Source organism: Pleurodeles waltl, chromosome 10 (genome assembly GCF_031143425.1).
Source record: "Pleurodeles waltl isolate 20211129_DDA chromosome 10, aPleWal1.hap1.20221129, whole genome shotgun sequence".
Classification (NCBI taxonomy): Eukaryota; Metazoa; Chordata; class Amphibia; order Caudata; family Salamandridae; genus Pleurodeles; species Pleurodeles waltl.
This window is the reverse complement of record NC_090449.1, coordinates 1,071,196,645-1,071,217,496: the sequence shown is the minus strand read 5'-3', so window position 1 is coordinate 1,071,217,496 and position 20,852 is coordinate 1,071,196,645. Positions and strand designations below refer to the sequence as shown.

At 50.7% G+C, this 20,852-nt stretch overlaps 1 protein-coding gene across 6 annotated transcripts in view; it reads right to left on the bottom strand.

The window, feature by feature from the left end:
• The window catches only part of LOC138262254 (uncharacterized), a 265,547-nt gene that overhangs the window by 103,123 nt on the left and 141,572 nt on the right, over positions 1 to 20,852 (bottom strand). For 3 of the 6 annotated variants that reach the window (XM_069212117.1, XM_069212120.1, XM_069212118.1), the window contains exons 11-13: positions 13,835 to 13,918; positions 12,050 to 12,091; positions 877 to 963 (exon numbers count right to left, since the gene is read on the bottom strand). In XM_069212117.1, the coding sequence (XP_069068218.1) occupies positions 877 to 963; positions 12,050 to 12,091; positions 13,835 to 13,918 (213 nt within the window). The remainder of the gene's footprint in view (positions 1 to 876; positions 964 to 12,049; positions 12,092 to 13,834; positions 13,919 to 20,852) is intronic. The other 3 variants (XM_069212122.1, XM_069212121.1, XM_069212123.1) reach the window with 3 other exon arrangements.

Sequence of the window (20,852 nt, the reverse complement as noted above, 5' to 3'; positions counted from 1 at the left end):
GGAGGCTGGCCTTGACCAATGGAGAACTGACACCTATCTGGGTGGATTTACCCCACTTAAGAGCAATCGCAAGAGACAGGGAGGCTGACCTGGGCCAGAGGTGGAATGACACCCACTGAGGTGGACCTACACCACACTGAGGGCACTCACATGGGTAGGGAAATGGGTCTGGGCTAACGGTGCAATGATGTGTATCTGGATGGACTTACACTAGACTTAGGGCATTCACAAGGATAGGAAGGCATGTCTGGGCAGGTGGTGAAATAACATCTAGCTGGGTGGATTTACACCACACTGAGGGCACTTGCGGGGAGCGAGGAGGATGGTCTGGGTCAGTGGTGAAATTACATCTACCTAAATGAATTTACACCAGACTGAGGGCACCTGCTAGGTACAGGGAGGCTTCCCTTAGCCAATGGCACAATGACATCTATTTGGGTGGCACCACGATAAGGCACTCACAGGGGTGGGGGCAGGGAGGCTGGTCTGGGCCACTGTTGGCCTCCGCCTGGGTAGGCATACACCACACGGGGCAGGGAAGGTACCTGACCCAGGCTGGCATGGCTGCTTATAGGCACAATGCCAAGCTTTGTGTTCTAGGTAAAAATCGCAATGTTTCTAGGCAAAAGTTGTGAACTTGAATACATATTTATGAACTATCTAGTTTATTCCCAAAACTCCACTTACAAATATTTTGCAATATAACTAAAGATTCGAAATATTCTACAAACTGCAGCATGTTGGGCAGACCTGTAGAGGTACCACCTATATTTTGTAGAGAAGTATCAATATGTCTCTGTTGGCAATAACTTGATATAAACTAAGTGACCTCATTGACACCCAACACCCAGAGTCATTGCTGCTGAGAAGTGTCACCTGCTGAGACTTCCGCTGCTCCTGGGGCCGGCGTTGGGTGGGATGTGATCCCGGGGGGCTCCTCTCCCCTCTTCCTGCACCTCCACCCTGAAAGGAACAAACGACAAGTTAGATGTCACTTTCCTTGACTGCAGTCTCATGCATTGCCCTCAGTGCCAGGCTGGGATGGTGGTAAAGTTGCAGTGGATGCCCACGAGGCAACCTGGCGTCTGGCCTCAGTCCATCTAACACGGCATGCAGTGCCAGGGATAAAGTGCCAGGGTGGGGATAGGTGTAAGGGGTGTCACTGGATGCCCACAAGGCCCCCTGGCGTCTGGCCTCAGCCCATCTAACACTGTATGCAGTGCTAGGGATAAAGTGACAGGTTTGGGATAGTGGGAGGGGATGTCACTGGATGCCCACGATGCCTCCTGGCGTCTGGTCTTAGCCCATCTAACACTGCATGCAGGTCCAGGGATAATGTGCCAGGGTGGGGATAGTGGGGGTGGGGGTGTCACTGGATGCTCACGAGGCCTCCTGGTGTCTGGTCTCAGCCCATCTAACACTGCATGCAGTGCCAGGGATGAAGTGTCAGGTTTGGGATAGTGGGAAGGGGTGTCTCTGGATGCCCACAAGGCCCCCTGGCGTCTGGCGTCAGTCCATCTAACACTGTATGCAGTGCCAGGGATAAAGTGCCAGTGTGAGACCCTAAGGGAGCATGACCCTGACCCTTGTAGGATGACACGCAGTGCCTGGCACACGGTGGCACAACGGGGTCAGTAGCTAAGGCTGGCCCACCATGTTCACGAGACCCTCGCCAGTCTGACTCTGGCGACTCTAGCGCCACACTCCATGCGGGGAGCAAGTTGGCGCTATAGAGATTGTGTTTAGAGACAGCGCCACGGGAGTCTGACTTTGGCCCCTCTGTCTCTCTCCGGACCAGGTAGAAGGTTTAGAGAAAGGAGACGACTATTCACGTGTCCCTCCGTGGGGTAATCCGCGCCCCTCCTTGTAGTCTCGGAAGTGGAGCATTCCAAGTGGGGATTGTAGGGGTGAGCTGGCAGGCACCAGTGAATGACATTCACTGAGCTCTCATCCAAGTGCCGCAGGGACAATGTTTTATAGTTCTACCTCTAAACGTGACCATTTTCAGTCTCAGACTCATTCAAAGTCTTGGGGGCATTTGTGGTAGGGAAGTGAGGCTGGCTTCAAGCGCCTCGAAGCTGAAGGTTAGAGACAGGCTCAAGAGCCGGGTATGACCTGTCCCATTCACAGCTGAGACCCGTCACAACCAAAGGTGGGGGGTACCTTGTGAGCCTACAGAAGGCAGAACCCGGACACGCCCACCCTTTCATGCAAACACACGGGCACATTGCGCCCTCCGGTGGCCACCTGAAGTAAACTTCGATGTCATTGAAACACCTAGGGCTGATAGTTGGCGCAGGTTGTCATCTTTGGACACAGCGCGAGCTCACCTGAAGGTCTTGTCGGGGTGTGACTCTTACATTTCAGCGCTAAGAAGACACAGTTGGGCAGAGGGTGGACGTGTGGGTGACCAAGGCCCGGGATGGTCAGTTCTCAATAGAAGCAGTCGGTACTGACTTGCGTCAGGTGGGCTCCTTAGGCTGGCTCATAGTTTGGGGGGCAGGCACCCTGCTGCTACGATGAGGGGTACCCTGTCCGCCAAGCTTAGGGGCAGATTTACAAGCCCCTTCCGCCTCTTTAATGTCGCATTAGCGTCATTTTTAGATATAATGAAAGCAAGGTGGGGCGTTCCCACGCAGGGAGGCCTGTAAAAATGGCATAAAAATGTACAAGGTTTCACTGCGCCATTTTTACCTCCATTTTTAACGCCTGCCCAGAGCAGGCGTTAAAGTGACTCCCCCATTTTAATCAATGGGCCTTCCTGTGTTTTGCTGCACTAACATCAACATTTTTTACGCTATTGCAGCAAACCGCCACAATAACGTCAACATTTTGATGCTGTTGTGGTAACGACCACCATGGTGCACTGTATTGTAAATATAGTGCAACCATGGTGTCATTAGGGAGAAAGGTGGATGCAAGAACTGATGTGCCACTTTCTTGTAAATCTGCCCCTTTAAGTCTTCCCGCCCAATTTTGAGTTGGGCCTATCACAAGTTTTACGCTGATGGAGTAAAACGTGCTCTGTCAGTGTAAAACATCCTTCCGCAGCCCAACAGAGTAGCCGTCATCAGAAGTAATCAATCCGACTGTCCGCCCGTTCAGAGTGGATGATAAGATGGCTTTTTTATTGCCAACTCCAGGTCTATCTTGGAGGCGAGGCACAGTAAAAAAGAAAAATAACCCTGCACCATGGGAGAAAACTGGTGTGGGCATCGTTGTTTTTTTTTTTCTTCAAAAATTAACTCCAGCTTTGGGAGCTTGTTTTGAAAAATAAAAAACTTTGCAAACATTTGGCGGGCAGACGTCATGTTTGATGGAGCCGTCTTTTTAACTTTTCCAAACATTGACAAGAATCAGGAGGATGGATGTTCCTGCCAGTGTCTAGAGATGTCTGCCGGGCAGATGGACATCTCTAAATTTGACAGGCGGAGTAAAGAGGCAGTAAAGTCCTCCGTCACCCTGTCTGCCTTTATTTCGTCTGCTAAATCCTAAATCAGCCCCTCTGTCTAGAGTGGCTCAGTGGGTGAAAAACCTCGGTTTGGAATGATAACCCTAGGGATGGCCAGTGGTTAGACTATACGCAAACATTCGTAGAATGCCTCGACGCCTGAGAAAGGCGTAGGTTTCCAAGCCTGCTACTGCCAATGGTTTTGGATTCCAAAACCCAGTAAATTTTCATCCATCCAATGAGTACTTCTATGGGTGCAGATTTGCTACTTTTTTGGCGAACCAGTTACTAAGGGGTATATATTTTTTTTAAGTGGTGCAACGCAGTGCAGCAGACAAAGTTGCTGTAGTGAGTTGTGATACCTGAAGAGAGCTGACCAGGCATCTCTTCAAAGGAATGCCACAGTTCTGCTGGATCCATGTGCTGGAGCAGTTAGGGCCGCTTTGAGCCAACATAGGCACCCTTATGCCATGGTGCAAAGGTGTCTGCATTATGATCAGGGTAGTTTTTGTGCAGGAAGAATACCTTCCTGCACAATAACTATCCTTGTAGGGTGTTTCGTCTTTTCACATGGGCTGCAGAATGCAGCACACTTTCAAAGAAGGAAGAACAAGGGGAAATAAAGGCATTTCTCCTCATGAGACCAGGCTCAGACAGACGCACCATTGCGGCACAAGCCCATGTCACACTGTAAATATGGATTTGTGTCAAAATGCACTGGTGGATGCAAGGGAACACCCCGCTCCTCTCACGGGGTACCTACTTGGCACAAAGTATCACAAGGCAGCGAATTGTGCTGCAATGTGATACTTTTTCTCACCAACCCAGGGAAATCGACATTTGCATGGCTTTGAAAATATAAAAAAAAGGATTTTGCATTGGGGCTGCGTCAAAAAAGTGACTCAACCCAGATGCAAAATCTTTCTAAATTTAGACCTATGTAACTATGGGTGTTCATTAAGAGCCCTGGGTGGATGCCTGGGAATGCCCACGCAACACCCATAAAATGCCTGCCTGATGGAAAGTAATAAAAGGCAACACAATGCGCTGCCTTGTGTTACTTTTTTTACACAGTCGTGCAACTAGACGTTTGTGTGGCTTTGTAAAAACCCAAAAGGATCTTGAGTCAGGCTGCATCATAAAAGAGATACAACCCGTATGTGAAATCTTTGTAAATCTTGGGTTGAATAGATATAAGGTCCTGATCCAAAAAATGAACACATTTAAATGTCTTAGTGAATTTAGGATAACAAGAGAAACCGACACAGGCCCGACACAGAGCTCAGAGACCCAACTACGAAGCCCAGAATGTATTTATTTGGGGGGGTGTCACACCCCAAACACCCCTCTGAAGCTACACCCTGGGTATTAGAGTGCTTTACAAGAGCACGAGTAACATTTAACAAGGACACATTCATTTTTCTAGGAATGGGGAGATAAAGGGGGCCATTACAACACTGGCGGTCTTCGACCGCCAGGGCTGTTTTGGAGGAAGCACCGCCAACAGGCTGGCGGTGCTTACAGGGGGATTACGACCTCAGCAGAAGCTCTGCGGTCGCTCCGCCGGGACCGGCGGTTTCCAGCCACTTTTGTCCCGGCAGATTTAATCCTCCAGGGCAGCGCTGCTTGCAGCGCTGCCCAGGGGATTACGAGTCCCCTTCCCGCCAGCCTTTTCATGGCGGTTTGAACCGCCATGAAAAGGCGGTGTAAAGGGGAGTTGCGGGGCCCCTGCACGACCCATGCCACTGGCATGGGCCGTGCAGGGCCCCCTGCCACGGCCCCATGGAGCTTTTCACTGTCTGCTATGCAGACAGTGAAAAGCGCGACGGGTGCAACTGCACTCGTCACACAGCCGTAACACCGCCAGCTCCATTTGGAGCTGGCTCCCGTGTTGCGGGCAAGATCCCCGCTGGGCCGGCGGGCGGAAACCAGGTTTCCGCCTGCCAGCCCAGCCCAGCGGGGATCTCATAATAGACCCGGCGGGAGTGCGGCCGCATTGGCGGGCGCCCGGTGGTTCAAACTTGGCGGGCGGCCTCAGCCGCCCGCCAAGGTTGTAATGAGGGCCAAAGTGATTTGCCCAGAAGCATAGGATGTTGACCTGATGCCGAGACTCAAACCTGGTTCCCCAGTTTCAAAGTGAGCAGCTCTGGTCGTTACCCCACTCCCTCTCCCCTGATCTTACAGACTGCCATTTCTGAAGAAGTTTTGTGTTATTTCTTTAAACTTTCCCTTGCAATGTATCTTAAAAAAACCTCACTGATGACATCTCAAATGGCATCATTGATCATATTCGGTGCTTCAAATGGGTGGCAGGTATTATAAGGTACCCAGTACCTGCACCTCTATAATTTGGAGGGGAGAGTACTGGCACTCCTCGGCACTGCTCCAATGCCTTCAGTGGAATAGTACCAGCACTTCTCTGCAGTAAAAAGGTACTCTGGGACATACACTACCTGACTTCCACATTTCCATTTCAAGCACTTATTATATGGAAATCAACAGTGTCTGACAAAGATAGTGCGTGTGCGCAAGCCTTGTATGTGCGTGTGGCAGGGGATGAGCGCATGGTCTTCGACTAAGCCTGGTACCCAGCCTCCCTCTGTACAAAACCAACTCTGCATGACCTAGGGTTGCAGTGAAGGAACACACGTTTTCTTAGATATTGGGGATGTAGTGAAGGGTGTGTTCTTCCCAGGTCCTGGGGGTGTAGTGAAGGGTGTGTTTTCTTTGGTCCTGGGGGTGTAGTGAAGGGTGTGTTCTTCCTAGGTCCTGGGGGTGTAGTGAAGGGTGTGTTCTTCCTAGGTCCTGGGGGTGTAGTGAACGGTGTGTTTTCTTAGGTCCTGGGGATGTAGTGAAGGGTGTGTTCTTCCTAGGTCCTGGGGGTGTAGTGAAGGGTGTGTTCTTCCTAGGTCCTGGGGATGTAGTGAAGGGCATGTTTTCCCAGGTCCTGGGGGTGTAGTGAAGGGTGTGTTTTTCCTAGGTCCTGGGGATGTAGTGAAGGGTATGTTCTTCCTAGGTCCTGGGGTTGTAGTGAATGGTGTATTCTTTTTAGGTCCTGGGGTGTAGTGAAGGGTGTGTTTTCTTAGGTCCTGGGGATGTAGTGAAGGGTATGTTTTCTTAGGTCCTGGGGATGCAGTGAAGGGTGTGTTTTCTTAGGTCCTGGGGGTGTAGTGAAGAGTATGTTCTTCCTAGGTCCTGGGGGTGTAGTGAACAGTGTGTTTTCTTTGGTCCTGGGGGTGTAGTGAACAGTGTGTTTTCTTTGGTCCTGGGGGTGTAGTGAAGGGTGTGTTCTTCCTAGGTCCTGGGGGTGTAGTGAAGGGTGTGTTCTTCCTAGGTCCTGGGGGTGTAGTGAACGGTGTGTTTTCTTAGGTCCTGGGGATGTAGTGAAGGGTGTGTTCTTCCTAGGTCCTGGGGGTGTAGTGAAGGGTGTGTTCTTCCTAGGTCCTGGGGATGTTGTGAAGGGTATGTTCTTCCTAGGTCCTGGAGATGTAGTGAAGGGTGTGTTTCTTAGGTCCTGGGGATGCAGTGATGGGTGTGTTCTTCCTAGGTCCTGGAGGTGTAGTGAAGGGTGTGTTTTCTTTGGTCCTTTGGGTGTAGTGAATGGTGTGTTCTTCCTGGGTCCCGGGGGTGCAGTGAAGGGTATGTGTTCCTAGGTCCTGGGGGTGTAGTGAAGGGTGTGTTTTCTTAGGTCCTGTGGATGTAGTGAAGGGTGTGTTTTCCTAGGTCCTGGGAGGTGTAGTGAAGGGTGTGTTCTTCGTAGTTCCTGGGGATGTAGTGAAGGGTGTGTTTTCATGGGTCCTGGGGATGGAGTGAAGGGTATGTTCTCCCTAGGTCCTGGGGATGTAGTGAAGGGTATGTTTTCTTAGGTCCTGGGGATGGAGTGAAGGGTATGTTCTTCCTAGGTCCTGGGGGTGTAGTGAGGGTGTGTTTTCTTAGGTCCTGGGGGTGTGTGAAGGGTGTGTTCTTCCTAGGTCCAGGGGATGCAGTGAAGGGTCTGTTTTCTTAGGTCCTGGGGATGCGATGAAGGGTGTGTTTTCTTAGGTCCTTGGGATGCAGTGAAGGGTGTGTTCTTCTTAGGTCCTAGGGATGTAGTGAAGGGTGTGTTCTTCCTAGGTCCTGGGGATGTAGTGAAGGGTGTGTTTTCTTAGGTCCTGGGGATGCAGTGAAGGGTCTGTTTTCTTAGGTCCTGGGGATGTAGTGAAGGGTGTCTTCTTCCTAGGTCCTGGGGGTGTAGTGAAGGCTGTGTTCTTCCTAGCTCCTGGGGATGTAGTGAAGGGCATGTTTTCCCCGGTCCTGGGGGTGTAGTGAAGGCTGTATTCTTCCCAGGTCCTGGGGATGTAGTGAAGGGTATGTTCTTCCTAGGTCCTGGAGATGTAGTGAAGGGTGTGTTTCTTAGGTCCTGGGGATGCAGTGATGGGTGTGTTCTTCCTAGGTCCTGGAGGTGTAGTGAAGGGTGTGTTTTCTTTGGTCCTTTGGGTGTAGTGAATGGTGTGTTCTTCCTAGGTCCCGGGGGTGCAGTGAAGGGTATGTGTTCCTAGGTCCTGGGGGTGTAGTGAAGGGTGTGTTTTCTTAGGTCCTGTGGATGTAGTGAAGGGTGTGTTTTCCTAGGTCCTGGGAGGTGTAGTGAAGGGTGTGTTCTTCGTAGTTCCTGGGGATGTAGTGAAGGGTGTGTTTTCATAGGTCCTGGGGATGGAGTGAAGGGTATGTTCTCCCTAGGTCCTGGGGATGTAGTGAAGGGTATGTTTTCTTAGGTCCTGGGGATGGAGTGAAGGGTATGTTCTTCCTAGGTCCTGGGGGTGTAGTGAGGGTGTGTTTTCTTAGGTCCTGGGGGTGTGTGAAGGGTGTGTTCTTCCTAGGTCCAGGGGATGCAGTGAAGGGTCTGTTTTCTTAGGTCCTGGGGATGCGATGAAGGGTGTGTTTTCTTAGGTCCTTGGGATGCAGTGAAGGGTGTGTTCTTCTTAGGTCCTAGGGATGTAGTGAAGGGTGTGTTCTTCCTAGGTCCTGGGGATGTAGTGAAGGGTGTGTTTTCTTAGGTCCTGGGGATGCAGTGAAGGGTCTGTTTTCTTAGGTCCTGGAGGTGTAGTGAAGGGTCTGTTCTTCCTAGGTCCTGGGGATGTAGTAAAGGGTGTGTTCTTCCTAGGTCCTGGGGATGTAGTGAAAGGTGTATTCTTCCTAGGTCCTCGGGATGTAGTGATGGTTGTGATTTCTAAGGTCCTGGGGGCGTAGTGAAGGGTGTGTTCTTGCTAAGTCCTGGGGATGTAGTGAAGGGTATGTTTTCTTAGGTCCTGGGGTTGTAGTGAAGGGTGTGTTCTTCCTAGGTCCTGGGGTTGTAGTGAAGGGTGTGTTCTTCCTAGGTCCTGGGGGTGTAGTGAAAGGTGTGTTTTCTTAGGTCCTGGGGATGCAGTGATCGGTGTATTCTTCCTAGGACCTGGGGGTGTAGTGAAGGGTGTGTTTTCTGAGGTCCTGGGGATGTAGTGAAGGGTATGGTTTTTTTTAGATCCTTGGGTTGTAGTGAAGGGTGTGTTCTTCCTAGGTCCTGGGGGGTGGTGAAGGGTGTGTTTTCTAAGGTCCTGGTGATGTAGTGATGGGTGTTTACTTCCTAGGTCCTGGGGTTGTAGTGAAGGGTGTGTTCTTCCTAGGTCCTGGGGGGTTGGTGAAGGGTGTTTACTTCCTAGGTCCTGGGGATCTAGTGAAGGGTGTGTTCTTCCTAGGTCCTGGGGGTGTAGTGAACGGTGTGTTCTTCCCAGGTCCTGGGGATGTAGTGAACGGTGTGTTCTTCCTAGGTCCTGGGGATGCAGTGAAGGGTGTTCTTCCTAGGTCCAGGGGGTGTAGTGAAGGGTGTGTTCTTCCTAGGTCCTGTGGCTGTAGTGAAGGGTGTTTACTTCCTAGGGCCTGGGGGTGTAGTGAAGGGTATGTTTTCTTAGGTCTTGGGGATGTAGTGAAGGGTGTGTTTTTCTTAGGTCCTGGGGGTGCTGTGAAGGGTGTGTTTTCTTAGGTCCTGGGGTTGTAGTGAAGGGTGTGTTCTTCCTAGGTCCTGGGGATGTAGTGAAGGGTGTGTTTTCTTAGGTCCTGGGGGTGCAGTGAAGGGTGTGTTTTCTTAGGTCCTGGGGGGTGTAGTGAAGGGTGTGTTTTCTTAGGTCCTGAGGGGTGTAGTGAAGGGCGTGTTTTCTTAGGTCCTGGGGGGTGCAGTGAAGGGTGTTTAATTCCCAGGTCCTGGGGGTGTAGTGAAGGGTGTGTTTTCTTAGGTCCTGGGGGTGTAGTGAAGGGTGTGTTCTTCCTAGGTCCTGGGGATGCAGTGAAGGGTGTGTTCTTCCTAGGTCCTGGGGGTGTAGTGAAGGGTGTGTTCTTCCTAGGTCCTGGGGGTGTAGTGAAGGGTATGTTTTCTTAGGTCCTGGGGGTGTAGTGAACGGGGTGTTCTTCCCAGGTCCTGGGGGTGTAGTGAAGGGTGTGTTCTTCCTAGGTCCAGGGGGTGTAGTGAAGGGTGTGTTCTTCCTAGGTCCTGTGGCTGTAGTGAAGGGTGTTTACTTCCTAGGGCCTGGGGGTGTAGTGAAGGGTATGTTTTCTTAGGTCTTGGGGATGTAGTGAAGGGTGTGTTTTTCTTAGGTCCTGGGGGTGCTGTGAAGGGTGTGTTTTCTTAGGTCCTGGGGTTGTAGTGAAGGGTGTGTTCTTCCTAGGTCCTGGGGATGTAGTGAAGGGTGTGTTTTCTTAGGTCCTGGGGGTGTAGTGAAGGGTGTGTTTTCTTAGGTCCTGGGGGGTGTAGTGAAGGGTGTGTTTTCTTAGGTCCTGAGGGGTGTAGTGAAGGGCGTGTTTTCTTAGGTCCTGGGGGGTGCAGTGAAGGGTGTTTAATTCCCAGGTCCTGGGGGTGTAGTGAAGGGTGTGTTTTCTTAGGTCCTGGGGGTGTAGTGAAGGGTGTGTTCTTCCTAGGTCCTGGGGATGCAGTGAAGGGTGTGTTCTTCCTAGGTCCAGGGGGTGTAGTGAAGGGTGTGTTCTTCCTAGGTCCTGGGGGTGTAGTGAAGGGTGTTTACTTCCTAGGGCCTGGGGGTGTAGTGAAGGGTATGTTTTCTTAGGTCCTGGGGGTGTAGTGAACGGTGTGTTCTTCCCAGGTCCTGGGGGTGTAGTGAAGGGTGTGTTTTCTTAGGTCCTGGGGCTGTAGTGAAGGGTGTGTTCTTCCTAGGTCCTGGGGATGCAGTGAAGGGTGTGTTCTTCCTAGGTCCAGGGGGTGTAGTGAAGGGTGTGTTCTTCCTAGGTCCTGGGGGTGTAGTGAAGGGTGTTTACTTCCTAGGGCCTGGGGGTGTAGTGAAGGGTATGTTTTCTTAGGTCCTGGGGATGTAGTGAAGGGTGTGTTTTTCTTAGGTCCTGGGGGTGCTGTGAAGGGTGTGTTTTCTTAGGTCCTGGGGTTGTAGTGAAGGGTGTGTTCTTCCTAGGTCCTGGGGATGTAGTGAAGGGTGTGTTTTCTTAGGTCCTGGGGGTGCAGTTAAGGGTGTGTTTTCTTAGGTCCTGGGGGGTGTAGTGAAGGGTGTGTTCTTCCTAGGTGATGGGGGTGTGGTGTGTTCCTTCAAGGTCTCAGGGATGTAGTGACGGGTATTTTCTCCCTAGTACCCAGGAATGCAGTGGATGTAACTCCTAATTTCAGCTCTTGGGGCAGTGTTACAGAAAGTGTCCAAGGGGCACAACAAGTGTTAGGGCCCATAGGCTGTGTTCCTGTGACACTTCAGTACTACTGAAGTGCCACAGATGCTGAAGCTGCTCCTTCGGTCACATGAATGGTGCTGGCGCACATTTCATGCTAGAGAAATGAGAGCAGGGCAGTGCCTCACTCACGGGGGGAGCCTCATGCAAGTGCCTGTGCACCAGTGTTGTATTCTAGATGTGGGTGCAGAGACAGAATCTGCCAGGAGGAACACTGACTGTGCCCCACAGAGGGATGGCAAACAGTGTGCCCTGAAGGGGCCCGTAGGAAAGGTGGCCCGGGGCGAGGGGCCCTGCAGCAGCCCGCTGGACCTGCCTGCAGGGGAACGCCTTGCCTCTCTGCACAGAGGTCCATCTGTCTCTAGTGCCCTCCCTTCAGGGCAGGTGTGGGCGGTGTTTGCGCCTCCTCAGAGGGTAGTTTGTGTAATCAGCCCCCTGCCCCGGCCTGTGCATGTGGCACATGGTTCAGGGTGCGCCATGGCGCAGAGACGGTCTGCTGGAGTTCAGGCCCTGGTACCCAGCACTGAATCCCGCTAACCTGTAACTGGCTCTAAAGATGGAGGCCGGACCGGAAGTCACCTGGTAACCGCATTCCACGTGCTCAGCACCTTGCAGGGTCACCTTCTGCACCCAAAATGCTGGCTTAGCAGCAGGAACGGGTGTGAGGGAGTCTTGTGAGGAGTGAAGTAATGTCTCGCTGTGGATTCAGCCCATGCCTTCAGCATGGCACACACCCTGGGCACCCCGGGCATGTAGGGCATTAATACTGGCAACAGTGACAGCAAGAAGGGTTGGAGCTTCCAAGGTGGAGGGGTCACCTCATGTAAAGCTCACAACCCGACATTTCCCAGCCTCCAAGCACTATTCCAGTGAGTGCCAACAGGCACTGCCCAGCAGCTAGGTACTCACCAGCTGGCCTTGAAGGGCGCGGGGACCTCTTGCGTTGGGCTCCTGTAAATGGAACAGAGAGAAGCTGTCACTTGACAGGCGAGGTCTGCGAGATACCCTGAGAAAGAAAGCAGTTGTGACGCCCTAAGGGCTCCTCCTATGAAGGCCACTGGGCCATATTAGGAAGGTGTTTCCTGTCTGTGTGTGCTTGCTGTCATTGTGACCTCTCCCTATGCATGTGACTACTTCCTGTCCCTTAGAGGTCTTCTTGTGCCTCTGACTGCTTGCTTCCTGTCCGTGAGATCTCATCCTGTGGTTGTGACTGTTTCCTGTACCTGAGATCTCATCCTGTGCTGTGACTACTTTCTGTCTGGTAGACCTCTTCCTGTGCCTCTGACTGCTTCATGTCCCTTAGAGCTCTTCCTGTGCTGTGACTACTTTCTGTCTGGTAGACCTCTTCCTGTGCCTGCTTCATGTCCCTTAGAGATCTTCCTGTGTCTGTGACTGCTTCCAGTCCCTGAGATCTCCTCCTGTGGCTGTGACTGCTTCCTGTCCACGAGATCAGTTCCCATGGTTGTGACTGTTTCCTGTCCCTTAGAGCTCTTCCTGTGTCTGTGACTGCTTCCAGTCCCTGAGATCTCCGCCTGTGGCTGTGATTGCTTCCTCTCACTGAAATCTCATCCTGTGGCTGTGATTGCTTCATGTCCATGAGATCACTTCCTATGCTTGTGACTGCTTCCTGTCCCTTAAGGCTCTTCCTGTGCTTCTGACTGCTTCCTGTCCATGAGATCTCCCCCTGTGGTTGTGATTGCTTCCTGTCCATGAGATCTCCTCCTGTGGCTGTGACAGCTTCCTGTCTACGAGATCTCCTGTGCCTCTGACTGCTTCCTGTCCCTGAGGTCTCTTCCAGTGCCTGTGACTGCTTCCTATCTACAAGAGCTCTTCCTATGCCTGTGCCCGATGAGAGTGCTTCCTATCCTGTGCCTGATGAGGGCTCTTCCTGTGACTGCTTCCTATCATTGAGAGCTCTTCCTGTGCCTGTGACTGCTTCCCGCCTATGAGGGCTCTTCCTGTGCCTATGCCTGATGAGAGCTCTTCCTGTGCCTGTGACTGCTTCCTGCCTTTGAGGTCCCATCCTTTGTCTGTGCCTGCTTCCTATCTATGAGAGCTCTTCCTTTGTCTGTGGCTGCTTCCTATCTATGAAAGCTCTTCCTTTGTCTGTGGCTGCTTCCTGCCAGTGAGGGCTCTTCCTGTGCCTGTGCCTGATGAGAGCTCTTCCTATCCTGTGCCTGATTAGGGCTCTTCCTATGCCTGTGACTGCTTCCTATCTATGAGAGCTCTTCCTATGCCTGTGACTGCTAATTACACTGCACAGCCTCAGAGCTCAGAGATGGGTCATAAAACAATAGCAGAAAAACATCATCACAAGACTACTGGCATTGACTGAGGGCCTGGCAGTGCCGCAGCACCACACCAACAGCACTGGCTCCTCATAGGTCACCGATGGTGCTGCAGCACCACACCAACAGCACTGGCTCCTCAGCTGTCAGTGCTGGTGCTGCAGCACCACACCAACAGCACTGCAGATGTCAGTGCAGTGCTGCAGCACCACACCAACAGCACTGGCTCCTCACATGTCAGTGCTGGGCTGCAACACCATACCCACAGCACTGGCTTCTCAGATGTCAGAGCCGGTGCTGCAACACCATACCCACAGCACTGGCTCCTCAGATGTCAGTGCTGGTGCTGCAGCACCACACCTACAGCACTGCTTCCTCAGATGTCAGTGCAGTGCTCCAGACTCACCCGGTGCTCCTCTTGGCTGCCGACAGGACATAGGAGCGCCCCTTGGAGGCAGAGCTCCTGAGGATGCTGTTGGCTGCCTCCGACCTGTGGAAGAAAAGACAAAGCAGTGAGTGCACTCACTGGAGCTTACCGTGACCTCACAAAAGGCTCTTACTAGTGCTGCAAGCATGCTTATGGGGGTGCAGTCCGTGACCCCTAACATACCTTCACTGGGTGCACTCACTGGTACTTCAGGCATGCATATGGGGGTGCAGTCAGTTGCTCCTAACATACCTTCACTGAGTGCACCCTTTGGTACTTCAGACATGCGTATAGGTGTACAGTCAGTGGCCCCTAACATACCTTTACAGAGTGCACTCACTGGAGCTTACCATGACCTCACGAAAGGCCCTCACTGGTGCTTCAGGCATGCTAATGGGGAGCAGTCAGTGGCCCCCTAACATACCTTCACAGAGTGCACTCACTGGTACTTCAGGCATGCTTATGGGGGGCAGTCAGTGGCCCCCTAACATACCTTCACAGAGTGCACTCACTGGTACTTCAGGCATGCTTATGGGGGCAGTCAGTGGCCCCCTAACATACCTTCACAGAGTGCACTCACTGGTATTTCAGGCATGCTTATGGGGGTACAGTCAGTGGCCCTTAACATACCTTCACAGAGTGCACTCACTGGTAATTTAGGCATGCTCATGGAGTGCACTCACTAGTATTTCATACACCTTCATGGAAGGCACCCACCAGTTTTTTCATAACATGTCAGAGTTTACTCACTGGTGCTTCAAGTAAGCTCATGGAGTGCATGCCATGGTCCTTCACGCATGCTCACAGAGTGCTCTCCTGGCGCTTCACACATGAACACTGAGTGCACTCACTATTACTTCATGCAGGCACTTCTCCCATGTTCATGGAGTACACTCATTAGTACTTCATGCATGCTCATGGATTGCACTCATTGGTATTTAACATCACTTTATGAAGTGCACTCACTGGCACTTCAGCAGTGTTCAAGGAGTGCACTCACTAATACTGCAAGCATGCCCAGAGAGTGCACTCACTGGTACTTTACGTATGAGGATGGGGTGTACTCAATGATGCACCACAGTACTCATGGAGTGCTCTCATTTGTAGATAACATGCCTACACGAGGTGCTTTCACTGGCACTTATCATGACTTCACTAACTGCACTCACTGGTACTTAACATGTCTTCATAAAGTGCACTCACCAGTACTTCTTGCATGCGTACGACTGCACTCACTGGTACTTCATCCATGTGTACAAGTGCACTCTCTGGTACTTCACTGTCCTCAAGGAATACACTGTGGTAAGCCATGCTAACTAACTACCCACACTAAGAGGTACTTCATGCATGCCTATGGTGTCCACTCACTATTACTTTATGCATGCTCTTGGGGTGCACAGAACGTAATTCACAAATGCTCACGGACTGCACACTTACTGGTACTTCCCTAATGCTCACAGTGCATTCATTGATATCTTATGCATACTGATAGAGTGCACGTGCTGGTACTTCGCAGCCCTTATTGATTACACTCACTAGTACTTCATAAATTCTCATGGAGTGTACTCACTGGCACTTCATGCATGCTCAGGAGTTCACTCACAAATACTTCACGCATTCTCATGGATTCCACACACTGTAATTCACACATGTCCATGGAGTGCACTTACATACTGATACTTCACTATCCGAATGGAGTGCATTGACTAATGCGAACGCATGCTCATGGTGCACACTCATTGGTGCTTCATGCATGTTTATGGAGTGCACTTCAGTCTTGACACATACTCATGGATTGCCGTTACTGGAACTTCACCCATGCTTATGGAGTGCACTCATAGATACTTCACTGTCCTTATGGAGTGCACTCACCAATAGTTCACTGTCCTCATGGAGTGAACTTACTGATACGTCACACATGGTCAGGGAGTGCACTACTCACTGATACTTCACTGTCCTCATGGAGTGCACTCACTGGTACTTCACTGTACTCCTGGAGTGCACTCACTGATACTACCCACATGCTTATGGATTCCACCCATCAATACTTCTCTGTCCTCATAGAGTGCACTTAATGATATGTCACACATGGTCATGAAGTGCACTACTCACTGATACTTCACTGTCCTCATGGAGTGCACTGACTGATACTTCACTGTACTCCTGGAGTGCACTCACTAATACTTCCCACATGCTTATGGAGTCCACTCACCGACACTTCACTGTCCTCATAGAGTGCACTAACTGATACTCCATTGTCTTCATGGAGTGCAGTCACTGATACTTCACTGTCCTCATGGAGTGCATTCACTGATACTTCACTGTACTCGTGGAGTGTACTTATTGATACTTCTCTGTCCTCATGGAGTGCACTCACCAATACTTAACACATGATCATGGAGTGCTCTCACTGATACTTCCCACATGCTCATGGAGTGTACTAACTGATACTTCACTGTCCTCACAGAACGCACTCATTGTTGCCTCACACATGCTCCTGGAGTGCACTCAGGTGTATTTTAGACATGCTCTTATTGTGCACTCACTAGTACTTCATGCACACTGACGGAGACTACTCACTAGTTCTTCATGCACACTGACGGAGAGTTCTTACTGGTACTTCATGCGCCCTGACAGAGACTGCTCACTGGCACGTCATGCATACTCATGGAGCGCACTCACTGATACTTCACTGTCCTCATGGAGTGCACTCACTGGTACTTCACTGTACTCCTGGAGTGCACTCACTGATACTACCCACATGCTTATGGAGTCCACCCATCAATACTTCACTGTCCTCATAGAGTGCACTTAATGATATGTCACACATGGTCATAAAGTGCACTACTCACTGATACTTCACTGTCCTCATGGAGTGCACTGACTGATACTTCACTGTACTCCTGGAGTGCACTCACTAATACTTCCCACATGCTTATGGAGTCCACTCACCGATACGTCACTGTCCTCATAGAGTGCACTAACTGATACTCCATTGTCTTCATGGAGTGCAGTCACTGATACTTCACTGTCCTCATGGAGTGCATTCACTGATACTCCACTGTACTCATGGAGTGTACTTATTGATACTTCTCTGTCCTCATGGAGTGCACTCACCAATACTTCACACATGATCATGGAGTGCTCTCACTGATACTTCACACATGCTCATGTAGTGTACTAACTGATACTTCACTGTCCTCACAGAGCGCACTCATTGTTGCTTCACACATGCTCCTGGAGTGCACTCAGGTGTATTTTAGACATGCTCTTATTGTGCACTCACTAGTACTTCATGCACACTGATGGAGACTACTCACTAGTTCTTCATGCACACTGACGGAGAGTTCTTACTGGTACTTCATGCGCCCTGACAGAGACTGCTCACTGGCACGTCATGCATACTCATGGAACGCACTCACTGATACTTCACTGTCCTCATGGAGTGCACTCAGCGATACTTGACTGTCCTCATGGAGTGTACTCAATGATACTTCGCGCACGGTCCGGAAATACGCTACGTGATACTTCACACATGCTCATGGAGTGCACACACTGATACTATACTATCCTCTTGGAGTGCTCTCATCGATTGTAGACTGTCCTTATGGAGTGCACTCACTGATACTTCACTGTCATCATGTAGTGCACTAACTGATGCTTCCCCTTCCTTATGGAGTGCACTTACTAATACTTCACTGTATTCATGAAGTGCACTCAAGGATACTTCACACAAGCTCATGGAGTACACTCACTGATACTTCACTGTCCTCATGGAGGTCAAGGAGTGCATTCACTGATACTTCACTGTCCCCGGTGAACTCACTGATACTTCACTGTCCTCATGGAGTGCACTCACTAGTACTTCACTGTCCTCAGTGCACTCACTGATGCTTCACACATGCTCATGGATTACACTGACTAGTTTTATGCACATGCTCACAGAGTACACTGACTGATACTGCACACATGCTCATGGGGTGTGCTAAATGACCCATATAAGAAATCAGCATGCCATGGTATATCTACAGAGAAGTCTAGGTATCAATGCAACCCACCTCACCCCTCCATATCATCTCCACCCTGTACAGTATCAATGCAACCCACCTCACACCTCCATTTCATCTCCACCTTATACAGTATCAATGGAACCCATGCCTCCATTTAATCTTCACCATTTACAGTATCAATGCAACCCACACCTCCATTTCATTTCCACCATGTACAGTATCAATGCAGCCCACACCTCCATTTCATCTCCACCATGTACAGTATCAATGCAACCCACGCCTCCATTTCATCTTCACCATGTACAGTATCAATGCAGCCCACACCTCCATTTCATCCCCCCACGTACAGTATCAATGCAACCCACACCTCCATTTTGTCTCCACCATGTACAGTATCAATGAAACCCACTCCACCCCTCCATCTAATTTTCAACCCATACAATTTCAATGCAACCCGCCACACCCTTCGATCTAATCTCCACCCCGTAAAGTATCAATGCAACCCACCCCTCCATCTCATCTTCACTGGTACAGTAACAATGCAATTGGCACAACCCTCTCGATCTCATCTCCACCCTGTACAGAATCGATGCATCCCACCCCACCCCTTTATCTCATCTCCAAACCTACAGTATCAATACAACCGACCCAACCCAAAACCTCCATCTCATCACCACCCCGTACAGTATCAATGCAACCCACCCTACACCCTGCATCTCTTCTCCACCCATTCAGTATCAATGCAACCCATCCAACCCCTCCATCACATCTCCATTCCCTACAGTATCATTGCAACCCAAGCCACCCCTCAATTGCATCTCCACCCCCAAAGTATCAATGCAACCCATTCCACTCCCTCCATCTCATTACTTCCCATACAGTATTGATGTAATGCACCCCACCCCTCTATCTTATCTCCACCAATACACCCTCAGTGCAACCCACTCCACCCCCTACATCTCATCCCATCCTGTACAATATCAGTGCAACCCACCCCATCCCCTTCATCTCACTTCCACCCCATACAGTACAAAGCAACCTATCCCACTCCTCCATCTCATCTCCACCCCATATAGTATCAATGCAACCCACCCCACTCCTCCATCTCATCTCAACCCAGTACAGTATCAATGCACCCCCCACCAACTCCATCTCACCACCCCATACAATATCAATGCACCCTGCGCCACCTCCATCTCTCCACACCATACAGTATCAATTCAATCCACCCCACCATCTCATCACCACCCTGTACAGTATAAATGCAACTCGCCCCACCCCTGCTCCTCACCTCCACAGCTACATCATCAATGCAACCCACCCCACTCCTCCATCCCATATCCATCCTGTACAGTATCAATAGAACCCACCCCACCCCTCCATCTCATCTTCACCCCGTACAGTAGCATTGCAATCCACCCCTCCCCCTCCATCTGAACTCCACCTCGTAAAGCATCACTTCAACCCATTCCAGCCGTCATCTCATCACCACTCCATACAATATCAATGCAACCCACCCATTTTATCTCATCTTCACCATAGAAAGTATCAATTCAACCTGCCCCTCCATCTCATCTCCACCAGGTACAATATCAATGCAACCCATCCCACATCCTCCATCTCATCTCCACCCCATACAGTATCAATGCAACCAACCCCACCCCACCCTTTTTATCTAATCTCCACAATATACAGTGTCAATGCAACCCGCCCCTCCATCTCTTCTCCTTCCTGTACAGTATCAATACAACCCACGCCTTCATTTCATCTCCACCCCATACAGTATCAATGCAACCCACCCCTCCCCACCCATTTTACCTCATCTCCACCATATACAGTATCAATGCAACCCGCCCCTCCATCTCCTCTCCACCCTGTACAGTATCAATACAACCCACGCCTTCATTTCATCTCCACCATGTACAGTATCAATGCAACCCACTCCACCCCTCCATCTCATTTTCACCCCATACAATTTCAATGCACCCCACCACACCCTTCGATCTAATCTCCACCTCGTACAGTATCAATTGAATCCACCCCACTCCTCCATCTCATCTCCACCCAGTACAGTATCAATGCAACCCACCCACCTCCTCAAGCTTATCACCACCCCGTACAGTATCAATGCAACCCACCCTATGCCCTCCATCTCATCTCCACCCCTATAGTATCAATGCAACCCACCCCACCCCTCCATCACATCTCCATCCCCTACAGTATAAATGCACCCCACCCTATGCCCTCCATCTCATTTCCACCCCTACAGTATCAATGCAACCCACCCCAGCCCTCCATCACATCTCCATTCCCTATAGTATCATTGCAATCCAAGCCACCCCTCAATCGCATCTCCACCACCCTATAGTATCAATGCAACCCACCCCACGCCCTCCATCTCATTACTACCCCATACAGTATTGATGCAATGCACCTTACCCCTCTATCTCATCTCCACCAATACACCATCAGTGCAACCTACTCCACCCCCTCCATCTCATCCCACCCTGTACAATATCAGTGCAACCCACCCCACCCCTTCCATCTCACTTCCACCCCATACAGTACAAAGCAACCTATCCCACTCCTCCATCTCATCTCCACCCCGTACACTATCAATGCAACCCACCCCACTCCTCCATCTCATCTCAACCCAGTACAGTATCAATGCAACCCACCCCACTCCTCCATCTCATCTCCACCTTGTATAGTATCAATGCAACCCATCCCACCCTTCTATCTCATCTCATCACCGAAATACAGTATCAATGCACCTCCCACCACCTCCATCTCACCACCCCATACAGTATCAATGCACCCTCCACCACCTCCATCTCATCACCCCATACAGTATCAATGCAATCCACCCCTCCATCTCATCTTCACCCCGTACAGTAGCATTGCAATCCACCCACCATCTGAACTCCACCTCGTACAGCATCAATTCAACCCTTTCCAGCCTAACATCTCATCACCACTCCATACAG